The 12,168-nt window shown below is 52.9% G+C and overlaps 2 protein-coding genes and 1 pseudogene across 2 annotated transcripts; 2 read left to right on the forward strand and 1 right to left on the reverse strand.

Annotated features, from left to right (window-relative positions):
- The first annotated feature begins 3,382 nt into the window (after positions 1-3,382).
- On the forward strand, positions 3,383-4,012 carry LOC137765993 (keratin-associated protein 10-3-like). The gene is given in 3 exon segments (XM_068545705.1): positions 3,383-3,428; positions 3,431-3,887; positions 3,889-4,012. Coding segments are annotated over 3 exon segments (627 nt in total).
- A 2,726-nt stretch (positions 4,013-6,738) lies between these two features.
- On the forward strand, positions 6,739-7,047 carry LOC137765994 (non-histone chromosomal protein HMG-14 pseudogene; annotated as a pseudogene).
- Positions 7,048-7,330: 283 nt separating this feature from the next.
- On the reverse strand, positions 7,331-7,663 carry LOC137765995 (large ribosomal subunit protein eL42-like). Its single transcript, XM_068545706.1, has one exon. The coding sequence runs from the start codon at positions 7,661-7,663 to the stop codon at positions 7,331-7,333; it is 333 nt and encodes a 110-aa protein (XP_068401807.1).
- Positions 7,664-12,168: the final 4,505 nt, after the last annotated feature.

Here is a 12,168-nt window from a genome sequence, read left to right on the forward strand (position 1 = left end):
AGAGCTGCCAAAAATCAGGGAAGAAAAAGACCAACACGTCAACATTTTAAGTGGGCTGGAGATATGAACAGCAACTCACAGAAAATGAAATGCAAATGGGCTTGGAAAAGATGCTCAAACTCATATTAAGAGAAAGGTAATATTTTAAAAACCACAAAAGATACTATTTCCTAGCTATCGGAATGACAAAAAGTCAAAAGCTTGATGACACATTCGGTTGGAAAAACTGTACAAAATAGGCATTCTCACACACTGCTTGTGGGAGTGCAAAATGGAACTACCCAATACAGAGGGCAATTTGACAGGGTCTACCAAAATTTCATGTTGATCCAGTGATAAACAATAAATAATAAAATGCTAGAAATGTATCCCAAAGATACGCTGGCAAAATTAGTACATGATATCTGTTCATTGCGGTGTTACTCAGAATAGCAAAATACAGGAGGAAAAACAATTGTCCATCAATAAACTGTGTTCCTTTCATATATGGAGTGCTATGCAGCTGTAAAGAGGAGTAAGGAAGGTCTTGAAACCCTGCTACAGAGTGTTCTCCAGGACGTATCAGTAAGGGAAAAGTCAAAGTGCAGAGCAGGGTGTATAACGTGCTACCTTTTTGTAAGAAAGGAGAATAAACAAACACAGATTTTGGATTACATTTTTAAAAACATGGAAAAATAAATCAAAACTCAATAAACCATTACCCATAGGGGGAATTAAAAAAACAGGTGGAAGGGACTGGAATGAAAGCCAGACCTCTGTGAAGGCATCTTGCGGGGTGTTATTGAAGGTGGTTCCTAGAACACAGATTCCCATGGGGAATGTGATGGGCAGCCAATCAGTTTAGCGGCAGCAATTGTGCTGGAGCGGTCTGGAGCTGACTTGTACCAAGTTGCAAGAGGCAAGTATTAAATATTCAGGAATTTTGCAAGCTGGTTGCTAAACTACTGGTAACTTTGTACCGGACGTGATCAAGGTGTGCCTGTCCGAGGACTGGCTCAAATCCGGGAGCTGGGAGAAGGACCAAACTTTCTGTTGGGGTGATTGTCCTCCCCTTCCTGGTCAACCAGCTTAGATTTCTGTTATTTGGGGGGCGGGGGGTATTTTGTTTTGTTTTAACAGGTTTTTGAAGAGTAGGTGAGTGATATGTTGGGAAACTAGCCTTCCAAAAAAAGGTCGTGATTTGCAGTGTTTTCCAGTTTCCTTGATGGAAATGCTCCCACCCCAGAAAGAAGAATCTTTCGATCAAGACAAGTGCATGTAGTAATAATTACCCCAGTTCTTCCCCGCCGCCAGCATTTGCTCATGCAGCAATACTGGGGAAGGGGAAGGATGGTTGAGCGCAGGGTTCACTCCTGAAACAGCATTATGGGCTGTCAACATGAGACAGAGGGAAGGGAGGTCCTTAGTGGAGTCCTGGCAACATCCAGCTCAGAGCGGGTCCGCCGGGCCTACAAACCAACCCATCGGTCATTCCTGTGTCCCTGGAGGTGTCATCGGAATGGATGTCCTCGGTGTTTAAAACAACTCCAACATTCATTTCCAAGCTTTGGAAGGAATTATCATATTAAGAAAGGTAAGCCTCTGAAATTGCTTTCCCCTACCCTCCCCCACCCCAAGTCAGGATAGTGATTCAAAATCAGCATTGCAACCTGGGAGGAGTGGCAGAAATTAGTGCTGCTTTAAAGACTAAAGGATGTGGGAGCGGTTCCCGTAATATCTCCATTCGCCAGTCGAGACCCTGCAAAAACCAGTCGGATCCTGGGAAATGGCAGTGGACAACTGCAAGTTCAACCAGGGCGTAGCCCCAGTTGCAGCTGCTGTGACAGATGTGCTATGTTTGCTGGAGCAGCTTAACCGAGCATTCAACTGACGGATTTCATAAAATTTAAATAAATTGGATAAATTGGATTTCATAAAAATTTTAAAAGTCTATGGGACTTCCCTGGCAGTCCAGTGGTTAGGACTCCACGCTTCCAATGCAGGGGGTGTGGGTTCGAGCCCTGTTCAGGGAACTAAGATCTCACCTGCCACGGGGCACAGCCAAAACATATCGGGCTGGCCAAAAAGTTCGTACGGGTTTTGCTATATACCATCTTACAGAAAAACCTGAACAAACTTGTTGGCCAACCCAATAAATAAAGACATTTTAAAAATACTAATAATAAAAAGTCTATGTATCAAAGGACACTATCAAGAGAGTGAAAAGACAGCCCATAGAATGAGGGGAAATATCTGCAAATCATAATTCTGATAAGGTCCTAGTAACCAGAATACATTAAAAACTCCTATAACTCGACAACAGGAAGACAAACAATCCAATTTAAAATGGGCAAAGCACTTTGACTGACAATTCTCGAAAGAGGATATACCAACAAGCACAAGAAAGGAAGCCCAGTATCACTGGTCATTAGGGAAATGCAGATCAAAACCACAAGGAGATGCCACCTCATGTCCACTAGGGGGGCTATAATTTAAAACAAACGAATAACAAACAAACAGAAAAGAAATATCAATGAGCATGTGAAGAAATTGGAATCCTTGTACATTACCAGTAGAAATGTAAAATGGTACAGCTGCTATGGAAAATAGTCTAGCAGTTCCTCAAAAGTTTAACACAGCATTACCATATAACCCATCAGATCTACTTCTGTTTTATTTGTAAAGACTTTTAAATTTTATATTGCAAATATTTTCTGGTGGTTCAATATCTTCACTTTGTATACCAAAAAGATTCCTTTTGGGTTCTGATTGAACTTACATCAGCGATGGATGCATCCAGGGAGAGTGGAGATTCTACAGCCTCCAGTTTCTTGCCCATAACTCTCTCGGGTCCCAGTGGACACAGGGTACGTGTGTTCTTTGGTAATGTTTACTATTTTGTTCACAACTTAATTTCCTAACATTCCTCTTAGGCGCTTTATAGTTTGGGCTGCAGTAGTGGTGGGCATCTTTCCCTGTCGTGTTCTCACACTGGCAGAGCTGGTGTGAGGGAGGGGTTGCCAGCGGCTGGGAGTTTATCTCACGCCCAGCCGGTACCTGGATGTGACTTAAGAACCGTGGCGGTCACTCAGCAGAAACTTGCGTCGTATGTTCCCTACAAGTTTTCTGGAGCCAAAGAACAGATGGGAAAACAGATTCTTGCAACATACTCACAAGTTTAATGAGTAAAAGCTGATTGTAGAAAGCACAGCAGCCCTAATGAGGGTCTCGTGCAACCAGCTCCAAACATCAACAAGGAAGGGCAGGCGTGGGAGCCTCCTACTGGGGCCATGTGCACACCCTGGGGTGGGGGGTATAAAGGCGGACATCCCCAGCACCTCACACACACTCACACTCCTCACACCCACACTCACACCCTCCTGCAGCCCCCCCCACCCCCACCATGGCCGCGCCCACCCCGTCCGTCTGCTCCAGCACCCTGAGCTACGGCAGCGGCTCTGCCTGCCCAGTTCCTGCACCGGCTCCTGCTGGCAGGTGGACAACTGCCCAGAGAGCTGCTGCGAGCACCCCTGCTGCGCCCCCAGCTGCTGCGCCCCGGCCCTCTGCCTGACCCTTGTCTGTGCCCCAGTGAACTGTGTGTCCAGCCCCTGCTGCCAACCAGCCTGCACCCGCCCCTGCACGGCCCCGTGCTGCCAGCAGTCTAGCTGCCAGCCCTCCTGCTGCACCTGCTCCCCCTGCCAGCAGGCCTGCTGCGTGCCCACCTGCTGCAAGCCTGGCTGCTGCACACCTGTCTGCTGCACACCTGTTTGCTGCAAGCCTGTCTGCTGCAAGCCCGTGTGCTGTGAGGCTGCCCCCTGCTCAGCCCCCTCGTGCTGCCAGCCCACCCCCTGCCCCTCGTCCTGCTGCAGACCCTCCTCCTCCGCGTCCCTCCTCTGCCGCCCCGCCTGCTGTGACCACCTCCTCCTACCAGCCCAGCTGCTGCTGCCCGGCCTCCTCCGTGTCCCTGCTCTGCCGCCCCGTGTGCTCCCGCCCCACCTGCTGCGTCCCCAGCTCGGGCACGTCCTGCTGCTGACCGGCTGGATCGTCTGCCCCCCACAAGCTGCTGTCTCTCGGGAGCCCCCGGAGCCCCTCTGCTGGCGCCGGGACCTCCCCTCTCCCCGTCGGTTGACACTCAGTGGCTGCCCAGAGGGAACCCCCAGAGGGGGTCCTCCTCAAAGACATAGTCTTGAATCCGAGTTCAAGCAGCTGAGAGACCACAGGATCTGAAAGCGGGTGCCATCTGCACGCTCTGTGTCTCTTCCTACCCCAGGGCCCACCCTCCCCAAAGCCGGCAAGGGAGGTGGGCGTGGGGGCAGAAGGCTCGGACCCTGAGCGGGCCCTGGGCTCCTCCCATGCCCACCCCCCTGCCTGTGCAGGTTAAAGGTGTGTGGGGAGCAGCAGAAACCCTGTTGGGTCGGGATCTGAGAGTCCAGGACGAGCACCGTTGCAGGGAGGTGCCCACCCAGAGGAGGGCTGCCTGCATGCTGGTCTGCGTGCGAGTGCCTGTGGGCCCCGAGGGCGGTGCAGGGTCGGTTCAGACATCACTCGTTCTGCTCAAGATTTCAAGGCCTGAGTGAGGAGGCACAGAACAAAAAAAGACACCTTGTGAACAAACCCTCAGGACAGTAGGAGGATGAGCCTGCAGTCTCAGTGGACCACCAGCACTAGAGTCAAGTGGGCAGCAGTCAGACTGATGACGTCAGCATCCGGCACCCTACTTATCCCCCGGTCACGAACAGGCTGATGAGGTCCGTAGGAGCAGAACAGTGGAGGCCAGGCAGGAGGGACCAGGAACTGAAAGTGCCTCCTGGGGGGTCCTGCACCCACCCCAGCTCAGCTCCATCCAGGGAAGAGGGGACAGAGCAAAACGCGAAGAGGACCTTTAAACAGGAAATGGTCAGATTGCAAACCTGCCTCAGCTCTTAAATCTCTTGCCTGAGTTTATTCAAGACCTGTACCCTTTACCTGTTCATTCAAGTTTTAAGAAAATATAACCATCTCCATATGGACCATGGACAAAGGCCTTGATGGACTCTGCATAGCACAGAGTTAAAAAGACATAGAGAAGGTTCCACTTCACCCCAGCCCAAGAAAAGTGAGATACAGGGATGTTGACACACGCGGAAACCACAACCTACAACCCACAGGGACACCAAATCGTCCATCAGAAGGATGAGCAGGGCGTCTTCGGGGTTCCTGACGGGACAGCAGCGTCGCCACGGACAACACAAGCAGGCACACGTGGCCACATGTGCACCAAGCGACACCAAGCAGAAAGCAGGCTGACTGCTGGCGCTGTGGGTGTCCACGCCGGTCAGGCCACAGCGCAGACGCGGAAGGAGAGAATCGGTTACGGACATCCAGGTCTACTTTGGAGAGCTTCTTTAGAACATGTTTGTAACAGAACGACCGTTCTAAATCCTCTGAGAGCCTCCAGATCTCAGGCGCGCGCCTCTGTCACCGTGACACATCTATCATCCATGCGACTAAGACACGGACAGTCACCACCCTCAAAGGCATCCCATGAAACAAGAGCAACCCACGAAGCCTTTCTCCCCTGCCTGGTGGACAGCACAGGTGACACCCTGGGGGTGTCCGGGAGGGTGTCGGAAAGGCCAGGAGGTGACATAACTTGGATACGGGTGAAAATAAACAGGCCTGGCAGGGAGGTTTGGTTTGAAAGCAAGGATGGTGAGAAAGTGTGGGAGTAGTGGGTGCTCTAAGAATTCCTTCTGCACTTCACACCCTCATGATCATGTGACATCACAGTGATGGAAGTTTCTAGATATGTGCCTTCCAACAGGAAGAATGCCCTGGTGGCATTCCTTGGACTATTTCTTGGTTCCCAAAGAGCTCCCTGATGGCACCCTGCTGTGACAACAGCTTCCTTGTCTTGGGGATGGTGCCTTCTCTGGGCATCCCCTCAACCCCCTCCCCAGGGTGGCCCCAGTGCCCTTGCACTCGAGGGGCCCACGTTCACACCACAGGGGCTGAGCCGGCCCTTTCTGGGCCATCCCACACGCAGGCCTGCACCTTCCTCCCATAATCTCCGTGATTCTGGACACGAGTGGGGCCTTTGTGCACAGTGAACTCGTCAAGTGTCAAGTGAGGCGGGATCCTCAAATTGGACTCTCCTGGTTCCTGAGGAACCAAGAGGTCAGATGACACAGGACAAGGGGAACGGCGGCACTGCCACGCGGGTGCATGAAGGAGGGGCCGGACTCGTCTTGCAGCTTTGAGCTGCCCCTCTGGTGGGTTGAATTGTGTCCCCCCCCCCAAAGATATGTTGAAGTCCTAACTCCCAATACCTCTGAATGTGACCTTTGTTGGAAATGATGTCCTTACAGATGTGATGGTGTTAAAATGAGGCCAGTGGGCTGCGCCCTAATCCAAAGACATATGACGGTGTCTTTATCAAAAAAAAAAAAAGGAAACTCTGGACACAGAGGCATGAGCAGAGGGAAGATGTTGTGAAGGTGAAGGCAGAGATCGGGGTGATGCCTGTACGAGCCGAGGAGCCCCAGAGACGCCAGCAGACAAACGCCAGGAGCCGGAAGAGGGGATGGATTCTTGCTCGCCGCCCTGGGAAGGGACCAGCCCTGCCCACACCCTGATCTCCAATTCTGGCCTCCACACCGGAAGACCATACGTGTGTGCTGTTTAAGACAGTACCCTGGCAGCGGCCAGGCGGCCCAGCTTTGCAAAGGCTCCCCCTGCACCACAGCCCGCAGGCACCCGGCACGCGCTGGCCCTGCAGCCATGACGCCCAAGAGGAAGGTCAGCTCCCCTGAGGCAGTGGTGAAGGAGGAGCCCAAAGGAGATCGGCGAGGCTGTCAGCTAAACCGGCTCCTGCAAAAGTGGAAACGAAGTCAAAAAAGGTGGCAGGAAAGAATATATCTTCAGACAAAAAAAGTGCAAACAAAAGGGAGAAGGGGAGCAAAGGGAAAACAGGCTGAAGTGGCTAACCAAGAGACTAAAGAAGACGTACCTGCAGAAAACGGAGAAACTAAAAACGAGGACAGCCTGACCTCTGATGAAGGAGGAGAGAAAGAAACCAAGTCTGATTAATATCACACACACCCAGTCCTATCAGTGGTCCCTGTTTCCCTTCTTGTACAATCCAGAGGAATATTTTTATCAACTATTTTGTAAATGCAAGTTTTTTAGTAGCTCTAGAAACATTTTTTAAAAGGAGGGAATCCTACCTCATCCCACTTTTTTTAAGTGTAAATGCTTTTTTTTTTCTTTTTAGTTTCCCAAGGAGAATTTTATGGATGGTACTAGTTTATTTCCCTTCCAAAAAAACCAATTGAAGCTAAATGAAGTAAACAGTCTCAAATTTGTATTGTCTTCATAATAAAACAAAATATGAAGTTGAGAACTGGATCACTTGGCCCTTTCTCTTCTTATCTCTTCCCAGTTCAAAATGCCTGCATCTCTCAAGAGCCAGCATTCTCTTAGATCTGCAGTTGGGCTCAACGCATTCAAGCCTCAGCACAATTTTCTTTGTAGTTTTAGCTTTTTTCCGGAAAATCAGCTTAGTCTGCCCACCATAGCCACTCTGCTTCCTGTCAGAACGCCGCTGTCCCTGGGCATACAGAGAATCCTTGCCTCGTGTCTCTTTGTGGGGCTGGTGCTTGCCACTCTTACAGAAAGTCCGGTGGGTTTTAGGAATGTTCACCATGTTTGAGAGAGCGCTGTTGGCACGGAAGGAAGGTAAATGTCTTTTTTTAAGAGGTGAAATCACTTGCTGTTTATTTTTTGGTACAATGAGAAAATAGTGGGATATTGAATATGGGAGGTTTTGATTGTCTTGGGTGTCAGCTTAATATTCCACAGATGGAGGGTAGCTTCTATAACCTATAATACAAAGCATACTACATAGCAATTTGGAGTCAGTTGCGCATTTAATGTCTTGAACACTTTAAATTATTTCTCTTCCCACGTTGTTTTTGGTAGAATTGTTTCCTAAAGCAAACAACTCACCCCTTGATCTTGGCTCTCCTGGGCAGAATTTTGTGCACTCTGTAACAACTTTGGTCGTGGTAGTCCAGTTCTTCTAGTAACTTTGTTAATGTGCTGTGAACCATTGACAATTTGAGTATGTAGTGTATGTGATATTAAATTGTGAAATAGTGGGACTTACGATGTAACAGCATATCAATATTTGAAGATATTGGTACTTGGTATCCTGTCAAGGAAAATTGCCTCCAAATTTTAAGCTGGAAAGTCACTCGAATAACTGTTCAGAAAAGAATCACAACTACATGATTTTTTAGATTTTTGGTATGAATGTTAAGAATTGTGTACAAATTGAAATGTCTGTGTACTGATCCTCAAAACAACCAGCAAAATCCAAATACTTTGCAGCCCTGGAAGTTACCCCAGCCTCTCCCCAACTCCAGCCCCCTAGAGAGGGTGGAGAAGCCAGGAGGGGGTCTGTGTGTCAGGGGTCCAGGCCCGTGCCTGCCGAGGTCAAGAGCCGTCCCTGGAGAAAGCTGTGCCATGTCCCCCGCTCCTGAGGAGGAGGGACTGGGGCAGTTATGTCCTCTGCAGGCAAAGGAGGGGCTCCCAGGGGGTCACCAGGAGTGTGACAGAGTCCCCTGCAGGGAGGCCCAGCACTGCCCGGTGCCAAGGTGCCCAGAACCTGTACTGGATGCTCAGGGGCAGGGTGGCCTGAGAGTCCCCACACGCGGGAGAGAGGACAGGGCCGACTCAGGCCAGGGGAGAGAGCCTGGAGCGGGACAGACCTGGGCAGAAACAGCATCAGCTACAGCGAGCGCCAGAGAAGGGCAAGGACCAGCTGGAGGGGCTTCCTCCCGCGGCTGGGGGCTGAGGGCCCTACCGCCCAGCAGGAAGGGCCCCCGAGGAAGAATGGGCTCCAAGACCGCACAGCAGGGCGAGGGGAGCCGGCTCTGTAGCCCCGAGTGGCTCCCCTCCTTCCCTTCGTTCCCCGACCTCTGCCCACGGCACTGATGGTCACGGTGCAGCTGGCAGGACCACGGAGGGAGGGTGGAAGTCCGAGGCTGTGCCGTCAAGAAGCTGGACTGTCCTGCGGCTGCCCTAACAAGTGCCAGGGACACGTGGCCGAGACAACACAAAGTGTCACCTCACAGCTGTGGAGGCCAAATCGGGAGTGAGTCTCACGGGCCACAGTCACGATGTGGACTGCCCGCTTCTCGCCGGAGGCTCCGGGCAGAATCTGATCCTCGTGCCTTTCAGCCGGAGGCACCGCATCCTCGGCTCGTGGCCTAGCGTCTGGCTTCCCTCTCCCCGCGGCCTCCCCTTCTGTGGCCGAGTCTCCCCGGCCCCTCTCCCAAGTCCCACCCTGATGACTCAGGACCATCCCCGATCACGATTACTTTACTCCCGTCGGCAAAACCGCTTTGCCGCGTGAGGGGACGCGTCACGGTCCTGGGGGCGGGCCGTGGGCATCTCGGGGGGACCACGGAAGGTCCCCACGGGGCTCCTTCCCCCCCATCGGGAGGCGGGGGAGCCCTGCTTGCCAGTGGAGCATCTCGTTTCCACTTAGACTCGGGGTGGGGGGCCCTGGGGCACCACGTATCAGTTGCGGAGCAGAAGACCTTTTCACCTAAACGGGGTCAGTTCAGGAAGTTAGTGACTTGCCTTGCCCTCAATCCACGCAGAGCAGGGTGAGGACTGACCTTGTGAGTTCGGGGGACAGAGTGGGGTCCCTCGGGCTGAGCGCTGGGAGCTCGCCCCTCGGCTGAGAGCCGCCTTCCCATGCTCGGTCACCCAGGGCAGGGCAGGAGGGCTGGCAGGAGGGGGCCACACCCACAACGGGCTTGCAGCTCACGGGCACACACACAGCAGGCTTGTGGCTCAAAGGCACACAGCAAGAAGGCTGGCAGAAGCTGGGCACACAGGAGGCCGGCTGGCAGCCCTCAGAGCAGCTGGCGTGGCACACGGTGGCGTGGGGCTGGGTGCGGTCAGGGCAGAGGACAGGGCTGGTCCGGAGGCTCCTTCCCCGGGGCCTCCTCCATACCCGGGCTGTGGCGTCCTGGCCACGTGGCACCCGGGTGTCTTCCTTGTGGCGGCCCCCTCGGGTCTCTTCCTGGAGTTTCCGGTTGCAGTGACTCAGTTCAGGAAGCTCCCTCTCAGCTGGAGGCTGACGGGGACCCAGCGGCCCTGTGATTTCTGGCATCGGAGCCTGGGTTGGATGGGGAAGGGCCGTCAGTTGGGGACAGGAGCCCAACTTCATGATTTTCAAGGCCCTCCCCAGTTTTACACACCCTGTCCTTTGTCCACAGAAGCAGAGTCACACTCACCGCACCAGTGTCCCCCATTTCGATTTGGAAACTCAGTGACCCAGAAGGTTCTCCCTCAGGGTCGGGCGCCTCACTGAGGGCTGTGGCCACGTCATGGCCATAATCGTAACGGCGGGGTTCCAACTTTGTGCCAGGGCTGAGCTAAGCATTTTACGTGGACTCTCTCGTAACTGATCAATTATCAATCCTGCCACCATTCAAGGGGCAGGGGATACCCCATTTGCACAGTTGTTCAATCAGGAAGATCTGGAAGGATCCCAGGATGTGTGCACGTTCTCACCACTGCGAACGGAGAAGCAGGCATTGAGGCTGCTCGGCCTCACTCTGGAATCCATGGCCTTTCCATTGTGCCTAACGGTGCTGGGACCTTAGGGGTGGTCTGAGATTCTTGGATCTGTAAACTGGAATATTTTAAAATCAGATTTGGGGATTCTGTCCCGTATTTCTTCAAAATATTCTTAGGCTTCAATGTCATTCTCTTCTCCTTTGGGTTGAAATTCCTTGCATGTTAGCCTTTCTGATATGGTCTCATAGGCCCCCTTCATTTTTCTTAACTCTTTGTGCCTCTTCTTCAGATTGGATTCTTTCTACTGATATGTCTTCAATTCACCGAATCTTTCGTCTTCCCTCCATGATGTGAGTCAGTCCCCCTGCACCCGTTCCCTAGCACCCCATGCTGCTCCTGGAACACGCCGGTTTCTGCAGCAGGGTCCTCACCCCCCTGCCTGCCTCTGCCTGGAGCCCCGCCCCCGCCCCTTCACTGCACCCAGTGCCGGCTCAGCATCGCCTCCTCCCCGAGGCCCCCAGACCACCCACCAGCACCCACGTCTCTCTATCAGCCGAACCTGCTTTCCTTTCCAGGCCTCAGCGCCCCCCGGAATGATTCCATGCCTTCATTTTCCATTTATTCATTGCCCTGGAAGGCTCATGAGGCCGGACGTCTCTGTTGCCAGCCCAGAGCATAATCTGTTGCACGAACAAATCAGTTCTTGTAAGTAAGGCAGAGCTAGCAAACTTTCTGTAAAGGGCAGAGAGTAAGTATCTCAGGCTTTGCAGCCACAGGGTCTCACTCACAACAACTCAGCGTTGTTGGGGAAAAGCAGACTTAGACACACTAAACGCATGGACGTGTCTGTGCCCCAGAGAACTTCATTCACACACGGGCAGCAGGACAGACTTGTCTCACAGACGGCAGTTTGCAGACTCCTGCTTCAATGTTTTCCTGTGCGAAATAAAAACTCAAAATACATGACGGCCTCAGAGTCTTCATTGACGGCATGAGACAAAAAGGAGTAAAAGGGTACAGCACTCTGAGTGGATCCTGGGGTGCTCTGTGCACAGCGATGGCCTGGAGACACACCACGAACCCCACGGGAAGGCAACCACAACATCCTGTTTGCAGAAGGAGGAACTGGCCTCAAAGCCAAACTAATTTGTGGTGGAGAGCAGCACAGGAGAGCGCGTCCCAGGATAACAAGATGCTGGGGAAACACGATGGCCGCAGCCACGAGGAAGTCAACAGCTGTGCTTCTGTGTCGCTGGGACGCCCACGGCCCGGGTATAAAGGCCCCGGGGGAGGCAGCCTGCAGACATCACCACCCTTCTCCTGACACCAGCCCAGCCCCACGCCACCATGTGCCACACCAGCTGCCCCTAAGTCTGCCAGGCTGCCTGCTGCATGCCCAGCTCCTGCCATCCATCCTGCTGCACGTCCAGCCCCTGCCAGGCGACCGGCATGCCCGTGAGCCGCAAGCCAGGTGTATACGTGCCCGTGAGCCGCAAGCCAGGTGTATACGTGCCCGTGAGCCGCAAGCCTGCCGTGTGCCTGCCCGCGAGCTACAAGCCTGTGCGCATGGCCTCCTCCTGCCACTCCTCCGTGTGCTGCCAGCCCTCCCGCCCC

This window comes from Eschrichtius robustus, chromosome 6 (genome assembly GCF_028021215.1).
Source record: "Eschrichtius robustus isolate mEscRob2 chromosome 6, mEscRob2.pri, whole genome shotgun sequence".
NCBI lineage: Eukaryota > Metazoa > Chordata > Mammalia > Artiodactyla > Eschrichtiidae > Eschrichtius > Eschrichtius robustus.

What these genes read in the sequence shown, in the direction of transcription:
- LOC137765995 (XM_068545706.1), bottom strand. Translation starts at nt 7,663, where the DNA reads ATGGTGAACATTCCTAAAACCCACCGGACTTTCTGTAAGAGTGGCAAG.